The 20,203-nt window shown below is 41.1% G+C and overlaps 1 protein-coding gene across 3 annotated transcripts in view; it reads left to right on the plus strand.

The window, feature by feature from the left end:
• ARNT2 (aryl hydrocarbon receptor nuclear translocator 2) overlaps positions 1-20,203 on the plus strand; it is an 86,656-nt gene that overhangs the window by 53,750 nt on the left and 12,703 nt on the right. For 2 of the 3 annotated variants that reach the window (XM_063448902.1, XM_063448903.1), the window contains exons 8-9: positions 884-949; positions 1,121-1,215. In XM_063448902.1, the coding sequence (XP_063304972.1) occupies positions 884-949; positions 1,121-1,215 (161 nt within the window). The remainder of the gene's footprint in view (positions 1-883; positions 950-1,120; positions 1,216-20,203) is intronic. The other variant, XM_063448904.1, reaches the window with a different exon arrangement.

A 20,203-nucleotide genomic window follows, 5' to 3' on the forward strand; every position in this document is an offset into this window, starting at 1 on the left:
CTTGCAGGGTTAAGGAGACAGGGTCACTGTACCCAGACAACTTCAATGAACTAAAGTGGTCTAGGTGCCTGTAGTGTACCGTGAATAATTAATGCTGAATTTTGCACTTCACATATGTTAAACAGTCTCTTTTTTACCAATCTTCATTGTGCTTACTCTTGTGTGTTGATTGACTCAAAGTAGAGTAAACCTTCAAGATTTGTTTCTGTGTAATATCTCTTAGAGTAGACAAGACTCTGTAGGTCTGAATCTAAAATTCCTTTCAATCCAATCCCGAACAAATCGATCCTGCCAGCATTTACCTGTGGAATTTTATTCAATAAATAGGTCTCAGTTAATGAATAAGACTTCACCGGTTAAACTTGTACAACTTGATTTGTTCGGTTATTGATTGAAAGGAAATTCATTCAGATGAATCAAACAAAACTAATTGTGGCACAAGTGTAGTGCAAACCACCTTTATTGTTACAGTACCGTAGTGCTGTATTCATATCAGGAATACGATGGAAGGAGCATATTGGAATATTAGTAGAACATTGGGCACAAGCTCCCTTGCTTACACCTGTATTGCAGAGGTTGTCCACTCCACTGCTTTGGTCATGTGGACATGATGCTTGGCAAACGCCTGGTACACTTCGATTTAAAGGTCCTGGAATAGTTAATGGATACATAGAACTGGGCATAGAGTCCATAGTGCTAAACACCACCACACAAAACTACAATACTGCATTAATACTAATTAGTAGAAAAGGCCTCTAGACCCTGATACTCTCCTCTTCATTATTAGACATTTAACACACATATTAGCTGTTCTAATGTTTATGTATTTCTCTGTTTCTCTTACCATTTGCTAATTCATTACAATTCTGTTGAATTACCATAGGTGCGGTAATGCCCCGTTGGATCACTTACCTCTTAACAGGTTAAGCACAATGCGGAAGAGGTACAGGTAAGGGTCCTAGACCATAATAGTTTCACATTTACCTCTGTCTCTCTCTCTTTCTCTGTTATTTGTCTTCTTAAAACCATACTTGGTTTTGGCCCTTGTAACCCTGCTGTCCTATACCTTGTCATTGTGGAATCCCTGCCCCCATGTGGAGCACTCTTTTATGTTTTTCAGGAATGGACTTGGACCTGTAAAGGAGGGAGAGGCACAGTATTCTGTGGTTCACTGTACAGGGTACATTAAGGCCTGGCCCCCAGCAGGTAAGAGAGGTGTGTAAAGGACGAGTGGTTCCCTGAGGCTCTCAGTTTTACAAGGGTTGAACTGAAACATCTACGCTCAGTTGTCACTTAACATGGGTCACGCCAATACCTAAAATGCAAGTTAAAATAATTTCCATACCATATTAATTTGATTGCATTGGAAAATGCAGAATGCATCATGTGAAGCATCTGTGTGCCCAATAAGTAATAAATCGTCTTTTATCTGCTTTGCAGTCGATCTATATTTTTCCTTGAGTTTGTGCTTCCTTAATACAACAAAGGAACACATGGTAATAAGATGGAATAGTCATTAATACCTTTAAAGTTAGTTTCTATTCCAAATGGGAAATGGGAACTATCCTCACCCAAACAAATTTTAGATTCTTTACTTTTGTGTATATATGTCTGCTTGTAAAGCTGGTTTACCTGTGTGTACGTGCGTGTGTTTGTATATATATATATATATATATATATATATAGTTTTGCTATGTTTAAAAATAATTCATGTCTAAAAAACAGAACATAAAATATCTGTAGACTCCTTGATTTGCCAAGTTGAGTCACTACCCAAAGATATGCAGATGTTTAAACAAATAATCTCTGCTGGTTCTTGAAACTACTGTTTTAAATATTCTAAAAAGCAAACACGTTTCTTTATACTTTTTTGTACTTGTTTACTTTGAAACGTCCGTCGGTTTCTAAGTATATCCATTTTGTATACAGCAAGAATTACATTAGGTATACAATATAGTTTTACGTATAATAGTTGTGACTCATATACATAAGACAAAAGAAAAAAAAAGGAAATCCTACCATTTAAATCAACCATTCAAGCTTTTTCTTTTTTTTTTGTTTGGGCCTCATGCCATCTATAATGAGCCAAATAAATTAAATGCATTAAAAAAATATATTCCCATTACAGTAACACTTCCTGCTGCCATCCTGTTGAATTTATACAACTTGTTTAAGTGCTGTTGTTTAGGGTATTTTTGTGTAGGTTTGTTTTTTTAAGTTATATTAAGCTGTGTCAGGATTCATTTGGGTATTTGCATTAATAAGCATTAGACTTCTACATCGTTTAGAGGTTTTACTGGAAAAGCAGAGATGTTACCAGAAACAGCTTATTGTAGGTTTTTGCCTGGGGGCCGGATGAGTATGATGTTGTTGCTCCAACCAGTGAAGCCCACTGAAATGCGTGAAGACCCAATTTTGGCCCGACCTAACAGACCCATTATTTTAGTTTTTAGTCGACCATAGCTTTAAACGATGCTGGAAAGAGTTTCCTGGAACTGAGACTGTATATAGAACTTACGGAATATTTAGAATCCAAATGGTGAAGTTTAATATTTGAAATGTTGGAACATCCAGAAGTTCAGCATGATCTGTTCCAAATAGAAATGTGACTATATTTTCTGGAAAAACTAAAGCTATGTGAAAACGGGCACTCCAGGCATGTACACTTGTTTGGTCCAATGTCTAGATCAGCTGCAGTTAGTTGTGTTAGTGATAGTTCACGTAATATTCTGTACAGTTTAGGTCAGGGATAGGCAACCTTCAGCACTCTCTTAAAGCGGCACTGTCATGCCGAACTTATCTTTCCTCAATCTCTTCCCCTTCTCCCCCTCTCTCCGGATCTGTTCTCCGTTTCTTCCTGTCTTCTTTAGTTTTCTTTAAAATCATAAGACAAAGTGGGGACTCTTTGCCTTATGGAGGATTCCTCCGCTTTACCAGCTCTGACCAGCAGAGGAGCAAAATGTGCTTCATTTCCGCCGGTCAGAGCAATTTTCCCATGATCCTTACCTTTCCTCCCTGTTCCCACGATGCTTCCTGTCATTTTAGACGAAACTGCCGAATTGCGTTCTAACTGAATGAGAACAGTATGTTTGTTTCTTTTAGAACGCAATTTGGCACTTTGTTCGGATCGCAATTTCATTCGAATGAATGAAACTCCGATCCTATTCATTGCCACGGTATCAGGGAGCTATCTACTAAAAGGCTGAAAGACCTAGATTGGTCTTTCAGCCACATTTACTAATACTAAGTAAAGATTACTTAGTATTAGTAAATAATATGCCCCTACTCGCTATACCGCGAGTAGGGGCATGTCTAGTAAGCACTGTAAAAAAAACAACAACAAAAAAAAACTAATAACCTCCCCCCCCCCCCCTGCACGGCTGGTGGGGGCCCCCTAAATAACAATAAGGGGGGGGACCTACTCTCCTCCCCCCTGGCCCCGACCCCTGGGGGGGGGGCTACTGTCCTGGGGGCCCTAGATTAGAATGGTGGGTGGGCCCTAAAAAAACAATAAAGGAGGGACCTACTGTCCCCCCCCGGCCTCCACCCCTGAGCGGCGGGTGGGGGCCCTAAATGAAAATCTCCCCCCTCCCCAATCAAGGTGACTAGGGGTCCCAAGCCCCTAGTCACCCCCCCACCCAAATCAAACTATCCCCTACATACCCCCCCCACCCTACAAATAGTGACGGCGGAATAAAATAACTAACCTGTAAAAAAAAATTTAACTTACCATTTGACGTCTTTTTTTTTCTAAAATCTTAATTTTTCAGCCCCAAAAAAGCCCAAATAAAAAGCCATCATAACCGTCGAACTTAAAATAAAATAAAAAACCTGAGCGCAAAAAAAAAAAACGAAGAAAAAGAAAAAACCTGAGCGCAAAAAAATAATCCATCTTCACCCATGGAGGGCTCCGCGCAGACTGAGCTACGCAGGGCGGGGGAAGGCTTATAAAGCCTTGCCCTGCCCTGCAATTAGGCTAAGAACACTCTGATTGGTGGGTTTAAGCCAATCAGAGTGCTCTTTGTCATTTTACACAGCGTGGGAAAGTTCTTTGGAATTTTCCCACGTTGTGTAAAATGACACAGAGCACTGTGATTGGATGGTTTTCAATCATTATTATTATGGCCCCCACCCGCCGCACAGGGTTGAGGGCCGGGGGGGGGGGAAGGACAGTAGACCCGCCCCCCCTTATTATCTTTATGGTCCCCACCCGCCGCCTGGGGTGGGGGACGGGGAGGAGGACAATAGGTCCACCCCCCCTTATTGTAATTGTTTATTGTACTGTTTAGTAGACATGCCCCTACTTGTGCTATTATGGGGGTCATATTGACCCCCATAGAGTGAGGGGGAAACTGGGGGGCTTATGAAGTGGTGGGGAGCACTGCTCCCTGCCGCTTCTATCTTTACATATTACAAGGAGGAAGCTGCGTGCCGGTAGCTCCCTCCTTGTAATAAACCGAATGAGCAAACGAACAGTGATACTCAGTGTTAGTTTGTTCGTCTGATTTTTCTATTCATTCATTCGTCTGTCTGATGAATGAACGAATAGATGAAATTCCCGTTCGCATGTCCAGGTGTTTAACTGGGCATGTGCGGGAATCTCACAGGCTATCTAGTGTGGGCAGATGACGTGTCCCACAGGGACTTCACCTATCCACACAAAGATGGCGGCACCCTGAATAATGATCGGGGCAGAAAATAAAGAATAAAAAAGAGGTAATATGGGTGGCTTAGGGGTATTTGGGGGTGACTAGGGGATCAGTTAGATGTAGAGGAGGCAGGAGGGGGGTTAAAAAAAAAACCGGGATTCGGTATGACAGCGCCGCTTTAATGCTTTTACATCCATATAAATAATTGTGCAATCTCTAACTCTAAGCATGATCTGTTTGGTCATAATTTTACCTTTGCACCTGTATTTAGGGTTATTTGCCAAAGTGAGAATTCAAAGTGAATTTCAAATTTAAGGCAAAAATAGCCAAACTAGGACAATTCTCTAAGTCAGCTATGCTTTCAGCGTGGTTACTTGTCTTTAAATTTGAGATTAATTTATTTTATTATTATTATTATTATTTTAATTCTTCAGTGAATAGCCCTATATGTGTGAAATTGTGCAAGATAATCACTAATCATTAACCACAGTTTTAAGCATGCATGGAATTTTTTTGTTTATTGATTTATTTTAATCTTCTGCTTGTTTTTATTTGTTTTGTTTTGGTTTTTTTTTACTGTGTGAATGTTTTATTCAGTAACAAAAACTGAATTGATAAACTCTTTAGATTTCTGCAGGTTGCTATATGCAATCTGTGCTCAATCACTTTGTTTATTATTCTAGAGCAGACCCCCAAGTTCTGTTATTTACTGACCAGAATATCTAAACATTCCCATGTCATTCTTATATTGTGTGTACATAAATGTATTAGGATATAGTTAGCGTGAACTACAAGTGACTCCAGTTCTAGACTAACTGCGTGTAGAATTTTGATGTTGGAATTTGTTGGATTAACAAAATGTCTGTGATTAAAGAGACTCTAACATGTAGAAAAAAACTTTGTATAAGCGTATGATACTTGTGACTTCACAAGCAAATTAGAGCACACTGCTTTTGAAAGCAATCCTATGAAAAGCGCTTACAAACATGCAGAATTACTGTGAGCTGACCTGTCATGTATTGGCTGTAAATGTGAGCAGTCCTTGGTATTTACAACTTCCTTTTTGAAAGATAAGCTATAAAGTCCTACTTGCAGAAATTTTCTTTGTTGGCAAAAACTTGATAACTTTTAGAATGCATTTTAAACAATGTAAGGTAAGGCTGAGAATTCTATTGATATAGAATCAGATGGGTATTAAAGCGGCATGGTCAACGACTGGGGACTTTGCTAAATTAAACATCGCTGAGGTTCAGGTGGCCAGGGGAGGTGGGGCAGGTTAGATTTGCTTACCTGAACCTGTCCCTCGCGGGCATCGCCATCTTCCTCGGACAGGACCGCAGGATCCTCCATAGACCGAGCCATTTTCCTGCAGGGGAGATTGGCACTTATACTATGCCCAGAGTCAGGCAGAGGAAATATCTAGAGACAAAGTAGTCTCTTCTTTGTCTCTGTATATCTGTTGACTGGGTTGGAATTTCAGTGATTCTATCTTTATGATTTTTCCAGCGGTGGGGTGTGACAGTGCTTCTTTAGGCATTATAAGCATCATAATCATTAGAGCTTATTGTAGTAGCTCTCCCTGCACCCAAAGCCTATCCGCTCTGTTATAGCTGAGACAAAACAGAATTTAAACCTCCATGTTATCCTCGCATATCAATCCAAATTTGGATTTCCCATATAGGCTTGTGAGCACTGGGAGGAATACCCTCCCACAGTATATTCTTTACTGCAGTAACATTGGTTTCCTTAATGCTATGGAGCCCCCTAAGACTCATAAAAATCTAATGAAAGTGTTATAGAAAACATTTTACATTATGCATTATATTTTAATTGAAGAATGGTTAATTAAGCTAATGCCTTATGTATAGGTTGTCTCTTTTGTAAAAGGTTAAAGGGGCATATAGTCAGCAGAACTACAGCTTAATGTAGTTGTTCTGGTTTCTACTGCCTGTCCCTGCCTTTTCAGAAAACTCCTAGGAAAACCTTTAGTGGCAGCCACTCAGTTACATGGAGACGCTCAATGTTCCCCATAGAGATGCATTGGTTTAATGCATCTCTACGAGGAGATGCTGATGCTGATTGGCACAGCACAGCGTTTTGCCGCACATGCACAATAGGCTCCCAATTTTCCTATAGAAAAGCATTGGATTGACTGAGATCATCAAGATTGATGATCTCACCCAGGGAGACAAAGCGGGAGTGGAGCCAGCCTCGAAGAGACCTGTGCGGCATTGGAAAAAAGGTAAGTTTTATACCTTTTTAACTGGGGACAATTAACTGGGGACAAGAGGAGACCTAAACCTTTAGATACCTAAATGGCGGTTTCAAAACATAGTGTTAGAAAGACATGTTTGTATTCCTGACACTATAGTGTTCCTTTAATAATCTGTGCCCAGGATCTAGGCTTCTCTGCTTTCAATAGTTGCACGTTACTACATATTTCTCTTTTCACTCATGACATTTAATATACAGTATAAATGTAAAACATGTCATCAGAGTTAGCCATTGGCACATTGCACAGGGTTATGCCCAACCTAGCCAGGCCTGGATTTCATATGAATTTGACAAGTCTGCTAGAGTTCCAAAATACAATATTTTTACACTAACACAGAGCACTGATTTCCTTCATGCCCTCAGCAAACACCGTCTCCTTATATCCACTGCTGGGATCAGGCTTCTTGTGGCTGCAACTTCTCAACATGTCATAGACCTTACCATACTATCCTATCTAGATTGTGAACTAACACAACCTGTGCCTCATCCCCTTTGTGTTTACACTTGTGGTGTCATAAAACGTTCTAGGCATCGTTCCCAGTTGTGCTGCTGGGAGAACTTCTAAAAGATCTATATTTAAAGCATAATAAAACGAAAGATAGAAAGGGAGATAGATAAGTACAAATACAGAAATTTTCAAATTGTGTTTTTTTTTTTAATTTGCATGAGTTAATGTTGCCCCTCTGTAACCTGTGCAGATTCCTGTATCTTAGTGTAAGCAGTTTTGTCCTGGGGGACAAGCCATTTTCCTCACAAATCCTATATATAGAATTGTTTAGCCTGGAGCGATCAGTCCCTTTTTGTTAATGTATGGCAGGTGGGAATTCAGCATTCCAACACACGCAAAGGGAATGTTAATACTGATTGTATGTTTAGATCCGAGCGAGACCACTGATGGTAGATAATGAAGAATAAGGCCCCCTTACTGAACCACTCAACTTTATAATGAACAAATAAAAACTGTCAAATGGAAACCATCCAAGTAATTGTAAACAAATTAATTCTGAAATGTCAAAAGCAGAGTTAGAAGGACGTTGCATGCTTTGTGCTTTAACCCATTTATTGAAAGTTAAATGTTTTGTAAACGTTTGCAATCTAAGATTTTCTAGAAATGGATTAATGTGTTGCCATATTTTTATAGCTTATATTGGTACACCTAAACTGTTTAGGCACAAAATGAGCTTACCCAACCACGTTTAATATTGCTGCCAACTAATTGTGTTTGTTTGTAACAATCTAAACCTCACTGTTATGTCAGTGATGCTGGTGCAAAGGGGACTCTGGGAAATCTTGAACTGAACTATCTGACACGAAAGAGCTTGGGAATTCCAGTGATGGCGGATAAAACATGCTGGTGGTTTGCTGGTATTTTTTTCAGCATCCATTTTTTACTACAGCAATAAACAAACATGGCCATATGTATTAAATATTTCATATCCTTTGTTTTACATAAATGTTTAGGGGCAAATCACATCCTTTACACCTGCAAGTTTTATTTTTTAGTCTATTCGACTGGTTTATAGAATCCTGTCATAAAATATTTTTTCCCCCTTGCCTTGATTGTCCTTGATTATGGTATTTAGACTGTTGAGTGAATCTCATTGTGGGCATTCATTGTGGCCAAGAATGGGCGCTATAAAACTCTATTATATATTTAGAGGGCCTGTCCTTTGAGCCCATGTTGTGACTGCTCGCCCCTCAGTATACTTTCTTAAAGTAACATGACTCTTTGCGAGATTAGTAATTTCAGTTTATATTGTAAAGTCCAGGCTGCGTCATGTGCTACAGACATGAAAGCCTCCAACAGTCTTCATTTCCACAACAAGTAATCTCTTGACAATCATCTCTGTCCAAAAATACCATTAGACCCATTACTCTAGCATTTTATTTGAGTGATTAGATGTATATTATCTTTAGAAGCAATGCATTTTGTTAAAACACGTCAAGAGGCACAGGTCCATCAACCAGGCCTCAACAAATAAAAACTCATAAAAACAAAACAAAAAAAAGACTGCTGACTGAGAGATGTACTGAATCCCCGCTGTTCCAAGCTTTCTTACAGTGTAGATATGTTTGCCAAATTCAAGAACCTGAAAGTAGACATTTTGTTCTTTAATAACCTGTTCCTTCTCTCTTAACTAGTTTTCCCTTTCTCATAACCTATTGTGCAGAGCTGCAGAATATGTTGGTGCTTAGAAAATAAACTTATAATCGTAACCTCTTTACACACCCTTTTTAAAAATTTCTCTCATACTGATCCCAGTTCATAAAATTCCCTGTCTCGTTCCTTCAGCTCTGTCGAGTTTGTAAACCCACCCATTCAATGCTGCATATGTTTCTGGAAGAAGTGGTAGTATTGACAGTCCAATATCCATTGACAGCATTGCAACTGTGTGTTTTGTAAACCTATTTATATTATTAGCTCTCAGAAGTCGATCGTATGATCCTTATTTCTTACCTTATTGAACAGCTCTTGGTCTATGTTTCAGGAGGAAGAAGTTGATTAAATATCAGATGTAACAATTTACACGCATGAATTCCTTGTTTCTAAGTCTTGAGAAGTGAGAACTGTAACGGACCGTTTCAGCATACAAGGGGAAAAATGCGTTTAGGCGATAATCCCCTTTTCCATAGACAGGCACAGCTACTGCAGAACATCAGAACCCACGAGCTGGATACGAAATAACACTCCGAACTGGAACAGCTGAACAAGAAAAGCATACAATCGGCTTACACTCTTGGCAGTCAGCTTACAATCCAATCCCCCCCAAGAACGAGACGACACTTCATTTTGAGGGTTAAGCAGGAACTGTGGACTGGGACACCCAGTCTGGCTTTTATTACAAACAAGTACATACAGGACACTCCCAGGGGGAGGATGAAATTAACCAATCACATGGATGTACCTCCCACACATTTCCTCCCCTTAGATTAACACTTAACACAATTATACCGTACACCTTTTTCCCCAATTCCTGGATGTACCCCAAATACATAGGCTACACCTCCAAAACAGGTATCCCCTGATAGCCCTTATTCAGGGGGACAACATATGCAAGAATCAGCCCATTCGGATAAACGGTTCGGGAGTTATGGGACTTTAAAGTATTGACCGACCGCATGGGTAAAGTATCCGAAAACAGTTCCATGCATTTTGGCCCTGCGGTCGGTCACAAACAAGGGAATGAAAACAGGCGAATTGCCTGTGTTATAGAGCCTGGAGAGGGTTTGAATGAATTCCATTGTTTATGGGGTTCTTTCTACCGAACGGCGGGTCATTCGGTAGTTTCCATACGAATTTCTGGAAGTATGGAGGTCTCAGCGGTGTTTGCCTAGTCAAGTGTCCGATTTTAGTTCCAGACACTCGACGGCAAAACACCGCTGTTCGGTAGTTTAAGATGGCCGCCGCCACGTGTTTGTTTCCTGAATGGCGGCCACCCAGAGGACACAGAACACATTACATGATTGCCAATTACCCGTTTGCAACATTGTTGCAAACGGTAATTGGAGGCACACTTAGTCCTGGGTGGTCTGGTTGTTCGGTAGTTTCCTCAATACAATGAATGGAGTGATTCTACCGAACAATCAGATGAATGCTGTACACATATATAACCCAGGTTAACTGCATACAAAAATACATACATGACATGAAAGTATTAAAGGCAGGATTACTGTACTACGCTCCACAGTCTTAAAGGGACAGTAGTCCCAAAATGTCCATTGCTGATTTTAAAGGGCCAGTAGCAGCAATACAAATTAGTACATGCCCAAATATAGTCTTTAAAGTGCAATATGTCCAGGGGCCATAGTCAGCGGGCAGGAGGCTAGCAGCCAGGCCTCTCCAGTTCACAGTGGCGAAGCTGGTTTCGCCACATTTCTCCCCTTTGTCAATTAGACTAACAGGGTACCTGACTTTCTGCCGGTCAGTGCCCTGGTTAGTCCAGCAACCCACCCACGAAACAGAAATAACAGAGCAGCCCACCCACACTAACCGGTTACTACATCTGGGTGAGGAAGGATTTTGTCCAAGTTCTGGTGTTTCACCACTGCTGGGTGGGAGACGGGTAGGCTGCCTTGGTGGGTTGCTGAGGGGGCAGAGACCAGCGGTACTCTGTCCTGTTGCCAGCCCTACCACGGGAGTAGTCTGGTGGGCGCCTGGTTGCTGGAGACTGGCTGTCTCCCCTTTAGGTGCACAGCTCGACTGCCGGAGGGGGAGACCGACTGTCTCCCCTTTGGATCCATCACACTGAGGCTGGGGAACAGGACCGACCGTCCCTATCCCTTGTGCTGTAAGTGCAGAGACTACGGTCCCATCTGCACAGTTGTGGGGCTTAACATCTCCCCTTGGTGGATTAGGTTGCCGTGGGAGAGAGGGTGTAACAAGTTCCTCTCTCTGGATGGCAAACTGCCACTGGGGAGAAAGGATGGCACCTTCTGCTCCCTGAGGTACACACTGCCGCTGGGGAGGAAGGACGCTGCTCTCCTCTCCCTTCACCTCACACTGCCTTCCTGGCACATCACTTTGTTGCTGGGGGGCAGGAACAACAACCTCTGCCCCCTGTAACTCAGCCTGCCGCTGGGGAGGATGGACGACACCATCAGCTCCCGGAGACACACACTGCCGCTGGGGAGGGAGGACGCTGCTCTCCTCTCCCTTTACTTCACACTGCCTTCCTGGCATATCACTCTTCTGCTGGGGGGCAGGAACAACAACCTCTGCCCCCTGTAACTCAGCCTGCTGCTGGGGAGGAAGGACGACACCTTCATCTCCCTGGGACACACACTGCCGCTGGGGAGGAAGGACGACACCTTCATCTCCCTGGGGTTGCTCACAGGACCAGTCTATGAGGACCCCTACTTCGGGTTCTTCCTGCCGCCTCAGGGGGGGGCGGCTAACCTCCTCGGATGCAGCCTCTACTCTGCTGCTGTACCACTCTTCCTGCTCATCATACTCTTCGTCCATCTTTGAGTTTTGCTCAGCCATGACCTGGTTCCAGATCCCCTGGAATGTGTCCATGGATATATAACCCCCATACTGGGCCACTTGCTGCCTCACCTTGGCCATAAAATCATCTTCAGCGTCAGAGCCTTCCATACTTGTCTGCTCCAAGTCGCTGGATACCTCTGCTACCTCGGGTACTGCTGGTTGCTGTTGGGCGGGAGGACCGGTTGTCTCTTCCCAGGCCTCATTGATGAGTCGCAGGTAATCCCCCTCCAGGTTCCATTCCTGGTTAACCAAATATCGTAGGTCTGCCTCGAGGTCAATAGCGCCAAAGAGACCCAGCATGTTCTCTCGGATGCCGTACAGGTCCCAAAAACGATAGTCGGTATCTTCCCCAAAGTCCTCGTCACCACTATTATTCCAAAATCGACCGGGGCCAGTGTAATCTCCGCCTTCTGGGAACTCATACTCTGCCATCCTGGGGACACACTGAGCCGCGTACCACTGTAGCGCCTGGTATGCGTCGTCGAGCACCAGTTCTGCGTATACTAGAATCTCGAGTCTAGTCACCCACTTTTCTGTGGTCTGTTTTCTCAGGAGGGGCATCCGCTCTGCCATTCTAGCCAGAATTCGCTGCCTTCTGCTGCGGCGCTGATCCCCTCGTGAATACTGTACTTCCTCTAGGGCTTCGTCCCACAATTTGGCTCTGACAGTCTCTCTGTACATCAACATGTTCTCCTCTGAGACTGCTCCAGACTCCAGGACGTAATCGTCCAATCTAACTTGAAACTTCTCCTCCATTTTCTGAGTTCCTTTGTAGATAGGGTCGCTGTACGGATACTAGCGTTGCCCTCAATTTGTAATCCAAAAAATGGTGTTGTCTGTAGCTGTCCCTCTGGTTGTAGGAACGATCCCACCGCTGCCACCAATTGTAACGGACCGTTTCAGCATACAAGGGGAAAAATGCGTTTAGGCGATAATCCCCTTTTCCATAGACAGGCACAGCTACTGCAGAACATCAGAACCCACGAGCTGGATACGAAATAACACTCCGAACTGGAACAGCTGAACAAGAAAAGCATACAATCGGCTTACACTCTTGGCAGTCAGCTTACAATCCAATCCCCCCCAAGAACGAGACGACACTTCATTTTGAGGGTTAAGCAGGAACTGTGGACTGGGACACCCAGTCTGGCTTTTATTACAAACAAGTACATACAGGACACTCCCAGGGGGAGGATGAAATTAACCAATCACATGGATGTACCTCCCACACATTTCCTCCCCTTAGATTAACACTTAACACAATTATACCGTACACCTTTTTCCCCAATTCCTGGATGTACCCCAAATACATAGGCTACACCTCCAAAACAGGTATCCCCTGATAGCCCTTATTCAGGGGGACAACATATGCAAGAATCAGCCCATTCGGATAAACGGTTCGGGAGTTATGGGACTTTAAAGTATTGACCGACCGCATGGGTAAAGTATCCGAAAACAGTTCCATGCATTTTGGCCCTGCGGTCGGTCACAAACAAGGGAATGAAAACAGGCGAATTGCCTGTGTTATAGAGCCTGGAGAGGGTTTGAATGAATTCCATTGTTTATGGGGTTCTTTCTACCGAACGGCGGGTCATTCGGTAGTTTCCATACGAATTTCTGGAAGTATGGAGGTCTCAGCGGTGTTTGCCTAGTCAAGTGTCCGATTTTAGTTCCAGACACTCGACGGCAAAACACCGCTGTTCGGTAGTTTAAGATGGCCGCCGCCACGTGTTTGTTTCCTGAATGGCGGCCACCCAGAGGACACAGAACACATTACATGATTGCCAATTACCCGTTTGCAACATTGTTGCAAACGGTAATTGGAGGCACACTTAGTCCTGGGTGGTCTGGTTGTTCGGTAGTTTCCTCAATACAATGAATGGAGTGATTCTACCGAACAATCAGATGAATGCTGTACACATATATAACCCAGGTTAACTGCATACAAAAATACATACATGACATGAAAGTATTAAAGGCAGGATTACTGTACTACGCTCCACAGTCTTAAAGGGACAGTAGTCCCAAAATGTCCATTGCTGATTTTAAAGGGCCAGTAGCAGCAATACAAATTAGTACATGCCCAAATATAGTCTTTAAAGTGCAATATGTCCAGGGGCCATAGTCAGCGGGCAGGAGGCTAGCAGCCAGGCCTCTCCAGTTCACAGTGGCGAAGCTGGTTTCGCCACAAGAACCTTACAGATCACTGGCAGAACTAATCCTCTGATTAAACAGTGAGCTGATTCAAAGTTTTGCCCCTTACTCCTCCTCTAATAGAATTCATCTTTTTGTAACAAAGATACATTTAAAATGTGGATTAATAGTTTCTAATTATTTTTAAAATACGTATATAAATATAAATAGAGTTTCTAACTGTGAAAATATTAGAAATGCCCTACTGTCCAAATACAAAATAAATAAACGAGGGAAGCACAACAGAATTCTATGTGCACAAACAGTGCTACAAAGGTTTTATTGAAGGACCAAGTGTAATACAGCAAACATTTTAGACATTAAAGGAACACTATAGGTTCCTGAACTTACCTTTATTCCAGCGTCGCACAGGTCTGCCCTTGCTTCGCCTCCTTGGCTGAGATCATCAGAATTGACAGTCTCAGCCAATCCAATGCGTTAGCTGAGATGGTCAGTTTTGATGATCTCAGGGGGTGGAGCCAAACACCCCCAGAGTTAATCAGCATCTCCTGACAGAGATGCATTGAATTAATGCATCTCTATGAGTAAAGTTCAGTGACTCCATGCAGAGGGTGGATACTCTGAATGTCAGTGCTGAGGAAGCACCTCTAGCAGCCATCCGAGGAGTGACCAGTGGTATCCCTAGGTGGTAATGTAAACACTGTCTTTTCACTGAAAAGACAGTGTTTACTGCAAAAACCCTGCAGGGACTGACCATACTCACCAGAACAACTACATGAAGCTGTAGTTGTTCTGGTGACTATAGTATCCCTTTGAGAACAAGATGCATTGAGACAGGGATCTACCTGAAATGTTGTATTACATTTTCTCCTTTACATACAGAATTCTGATGTGCTGCCCCCGGGTTTTAATTTCTTATGCTATTTTTATTCCATGTTGGAGCTACAGTGAGAGATGAAAGCAGCACAATAGGAAGTTTCTGTTTAGTTGTGTTTTTGCTTGATGGGTACCACAGTGACCCATACCTCTATCATTTATTTTGTAAAATAAATAAACTATTGAATAGATCTATCCCCAATGGATATATGCATGCATTTAAATATGCATTTTTTTTCATTGGGGGTATGTATAGAATTAACTTGCATAAGCTGCAGATCTCTTGTCTGCAGGTTTGCAAACTCTACTCTTCTTCCCCAGCCCAGACTTTCTGATGCTGTCCAATCACAGACTTCTTAAGGCAGCTCAGTGTTAAGTCTGTACGAGGCAGGTGCTCTGCAGAGCAAAACAATCCAGGAAGCAACAGGATCGTTGTTGTCTGATTGACAGTCAGGGAGTGTAACAAGTTTAATTTATAATAATGCCAATTTCTATTGAAATATGCACTTTTTGTAAAATGAAAAAAAAGACACTTTCCCAACATAAAGAACTTATACAATAATCGAAACAACAACAACAATAATAATAAACATGGTACACCATTTATTAAAAAAATACATGTAGATAAAATAAAAAATGTTTATAATATACACTGTAAAAATCAGCTCTGCTAAAACTCTGATTGGCACAAAGACCTTGGCTATATAGGGTATATGTACACAGCTTTAAATGTGCTCAATTTAATAAGAAAATAAATATCAAAATGTCGGAAGGAAATGAATAAAGTCCAAAGTCAAGTTTTTATAGGTAAAGTGTGTATCAAAAACCACATAGGGAGTTATAGTCCCAAAAACAAGTGTAGTGGTGGTAAATAACCATAAAATACAACCTGGACATAGGCAGCTGGCAGAATGTTATCTACAAAATATAAATACAAAACATAACATAGTGTATACTGTGTAATACAAGTGTATACTAAATAAAGATGGACTACCACTCACATTTGGCAGAGCCGTACCAGGCTCTGTATAACAGGCTCAAGGGTGTCAATTCAGGCTGACGAAACTCCAAGGAATGACTGGAAAGGTTCCGTAGTAAAAAGCGTATGTTTATTTTGGGATAAAATAATAAGCAAACTCCTGGTTATAAGGGAGTGGAACCCAAATACAAGTGATATAAAAAAGGGGGGTATCCACTTACCCAAACAGTATTAACCTTAGGAGTAATATAAAACAGGTATATAAAAAACAAACAAATATTGGAGTAGCAGCAAACGCGTTTCGGCTTGGTAGCCTTCTTCCAGTGCTGTTTCTCAAGTCCGCCATGGCTTGTTTAAATGCGCCCGGCATTTCAGATCAGTTTCGGTTTTGTATAGAAACCACATTAAGAACACTGTGCATATGAAGTGTAAATCCAAAAGAGTGTCCAGCTTTAAGACCCTTGCTGGATACCACATGCCACCAACATATGATTCTTACAATTGTGAGCCCGAAACAACCTTGACACGCAAACATCAATGTGTGTGGTCCAATTAGACTTACTCAAGATGTGGTGAAAGGACCTATGCATGGCCACGACTGATATGAAATGTCATTTTCATATACTTTATATGTCAATTGGCCATGCATAACCCTGTACAGCTTTACAAAAACAATCACATGACAAACACGTAGATTAGAAGAGAGAGCTAGATATATATTTAAGTGTGTACAATTTCCACAAACACACTGGAGTCATGTCTTGCACTCTGTCCATATCATTAAAAATATATATATAAAAAAATTATATATCAAATTCAGTGATAGTGAAAGTATGTCTGACTGCACAACAAATCAAATGAAACAAATATGTTACTCTTGGAAAATATAAGTAATTTGCTTTATTATTGGCTTAACCAGGGAAACACAAGTGTTTGGTGAGTGACGGAGCAATGGTGCAACATGCACCCGCAGCACCAGTAGTGGTTCGACCAGTGCTCCAGATAGACATTTTTAATACTTGGCCACCGGGAAGTATTATTGCTTTATGGTACTTGCATTCGGCTGACACTAGGGCCAGATACTTTCCGTGCTATGTACCACAGTTTTTGGCGAAAAATGTATCTCTTCCCAACAAATGCTCAGTTTCTCTGTTTATTGGAAACCAGATATCCAGAGTGACCTCTCTGCAACCTTCAAATGTGTCCCTTTCTATTCTGATCATGTTGTGTTACAATAACCATACATATCTGGCGTGCCTGTTGAGTTTGCATGCTCCAGGCAGCAAGGTTTAGATTTTCCATTGCCTTATTTTAAATCCCAAATTTTGAGCAGCGACTGTCCTGCCAAGGATTTGCTTCCAAGCTGCTCCTTAAGCGTCCTGGATTTGTTCGGCAGTAGCTTGAAGAAAGTCCCATAAAAGGGAAGTGAAGCTGAATTCACATCTGGCAGATACAACAAAGATCTGACTGCCACACTGTCTTTTGATTAACCCCTTATGGTTCAGCATTAAACCATAGCGTGAGGAGATGGAGCAACATTCACCCGTAAACCCGTTGTGGTTTGAAAAATATTAAAAGTATTTGATATGTTGTGGTTATTTTTCCCTGTGTTAACAAACACTACGTTGTCTAGAACAAATTTCTGTGGTCTGATAAAATCCAGGGTCATATAAGAACGGCTTATAATTTAATTTAGTTCTTTTAACCCGTTATGACATATATTTCCTTTTTTTTGCTTTTGTTTTTTTAGGACTGTAATGAGTTAAATATATTTCCTTAAAGCCTTATCTGAGAGGGAATAAATGCTAGGTCCTAGTCTTTGGCATGTTTGTAGTATTAAATATGTAATGAGATCCCATTACATTGTTCATGGCCTATCATTGTGTCAGCCCTGGAGATGAAGACTCCTGTATGATTTCTTAGTTATTAATTGTCAAAGCAAAACTCTATTTACTTTCCTATTAATCATTGGCCTTCATGTCTCTTCTAGTGCATCACCAACAGATAATTTGAGGTGTTTTTCGAAGCTTGATCTATTGCCTCTCTGAGGGATGTAGTTTGACTCTAGTGCCCTGTAGATTCTGAAAACATTTGGTTACAATAAATAGAGAGAAGAAACAATATGTCACAGATAGGATCAGCATGCTTCTAGAGTACACACAGTATCCCCACTGTTAATCGGACTGCAGGCATGTCAATGGGCCAATCCGGCGCAGCTTGGCTGCAGTGGGGTCATGTATAACGTTATAGCCTAGGTGCAACCTAAAAAGAGGGCACTGCATTAGATGACTGTACTAATTATAGACTTACAAACATGTTTAAGCTAACGTTGGTGATCATGTGTAAAACACATATTACAAACAGCACATGTTACAGTAATAGGAATATTTTTTTTTTAATTTTTATAGAGTGGTTTACTTAAATGAATACATTGAGATTGTTCTTTCTTTTTTGGGTGTTCTGTGATACATAAACAAGTGATAATTACTTTGTAAAATAAATCAAGATTCACCTCTTAAGTCATCATGAAAATATTCTTACTCCAAATTGTGCTCAAATAAACAGATGATCTGGGGAACCAAGGAAAGAAAAATTGCTTTAAAAGTTGCCCACAGAGATAAAAATACAATAAACTCTTAGCAAGTCATTTTGGAACTCACCTTCTGAGCCTATCGAGATTCCATCGTATTTAGTGAGTCCCTCAGGAGAACCGGATAAAATTGAACCTTTACTGCTGTTGAGCAGATTTCTTATTTTATGTTGTTGCTAAGTTATGTTCAGTTTAGATTCTTGGTACTGTGTGTTAATATAGTGCATTAATGTCTCTTTATCGATTTTTAGGCTTTACCTTTCTGGACAGCCTGACACAGTTCACAAAATACCAAGTTAGAGTTTAATTTAAGAGCATGCAGGAGTCCATTTGCTGGACTCACCAGAGTCGAGCCTGTTGAGTGGAATTTGGAACTATTTAGTGTTGTTGACTGTGAGGGAAGACTGCCAATGGTGAAATAACAGTTTTTTGGTATTTGGTGTTACATGTTAATATACCTTTAATTTTCCCTTACAATGATTTTAGTAAGAAAACTCAACAGAGCAAACATTGCGGGAGTCTTGTGCTCATCTTTGTGATTTGTTTGATGGTCAGTCAGTGATTTGTTTGAGGTGACTCCATCATATTTATTCCTGTATCGAGGGATCTGGGTTATTTTCATCTCTGTTTTTTATACCCCTTGATATTTATTTGTTTGTTTGCTATCATTTCAGCAGGCAGAATATTTACTTTATTTTTAATAATTTAAATATTTGATATTTAAATATTGTAACTACTCTTTTATTTGTAAATCGAATTGACGGGGAGTGGGTAGGAAGGTATATTTTCATGATTATTTTGAGGCTCCAGGAAAGGAAAGAGTTGGAGGAGGGCTTATTTAATTTATTTATTCAAGATTATTATTATAACCAGATCACCAATCTGTAAACTTACTGTTGGACCAGGTATACAGCAATCTATAACAATAACAAGAAAATATATAACAAGAAAGGGTGATGTTGTAGGACTGTGTTCTGCCCTCCGTGGGTGTTGGCTAATCCTGGACTGGGGACTGGCATATTTATATTAACTTTTTTACTTAATACTACTTCTTAATAATTAATTTGCTTTTATCCTTCGACCACCATACTTTATACTAGCCCCTCTATTTGGCCTAATGATGCTTATCTGATGGTAACTTTGCATTGCTAGCCTGTTACATATGTTTGTTTGCTTGTTTTTTCTTTTGTTTTGTTTTTATTAAATTAGGTATTTATGTCATTATTATTATTATGATTGTCATTTATATAGCGCCAACAGATTCCGTAGCGCTTTACAATATTATGATAGGGGGGATTTAACTATAAATAGGACAATTACAAGAAAAACCTACAGGAACAATAGGTTGAAGAGGACCCTGCTCAATCGAGCTTACATTCTATAGGAGGTGGGGTGTAAAACACATTAGGACAGGAATTTGCAATCAAATAAGGCGGGCTGCCCTTTAGGAGAGGGCAAGAGACAGGTATGTGAGGTCGGGGTTAGTCTTGGAGGCCATAAGCTTTCCTAAAGAGATGGGTTTTAAGCCACTTCTTAAAAGATGCAAGACTAGGGGAGAGTCTGATGGCGGTAGGCAGGCTCTTCCATAGGAAGGGAGCCTGCTCAAATGAACTTACAGACTATAGGATGTCATGAATGTTATAGCTCTGATGTATCCTGGCTTTACCTGCTCTAATGTTATTTTATGAGTATGT

Source organism: Pelobates fuscus, chromosome 3, assembly GCF_036172605.1.
Source record: "Pelobates fuscus isolate aPelFus1 chromosome 3, aPelFus1.pri, whole genome shotgun sequence".
NCBI lineage: Eukaryota > Metazoa > Chordata > Amphibia > Anura > Pelobatidae > Pelobates > Pelobates fuscus.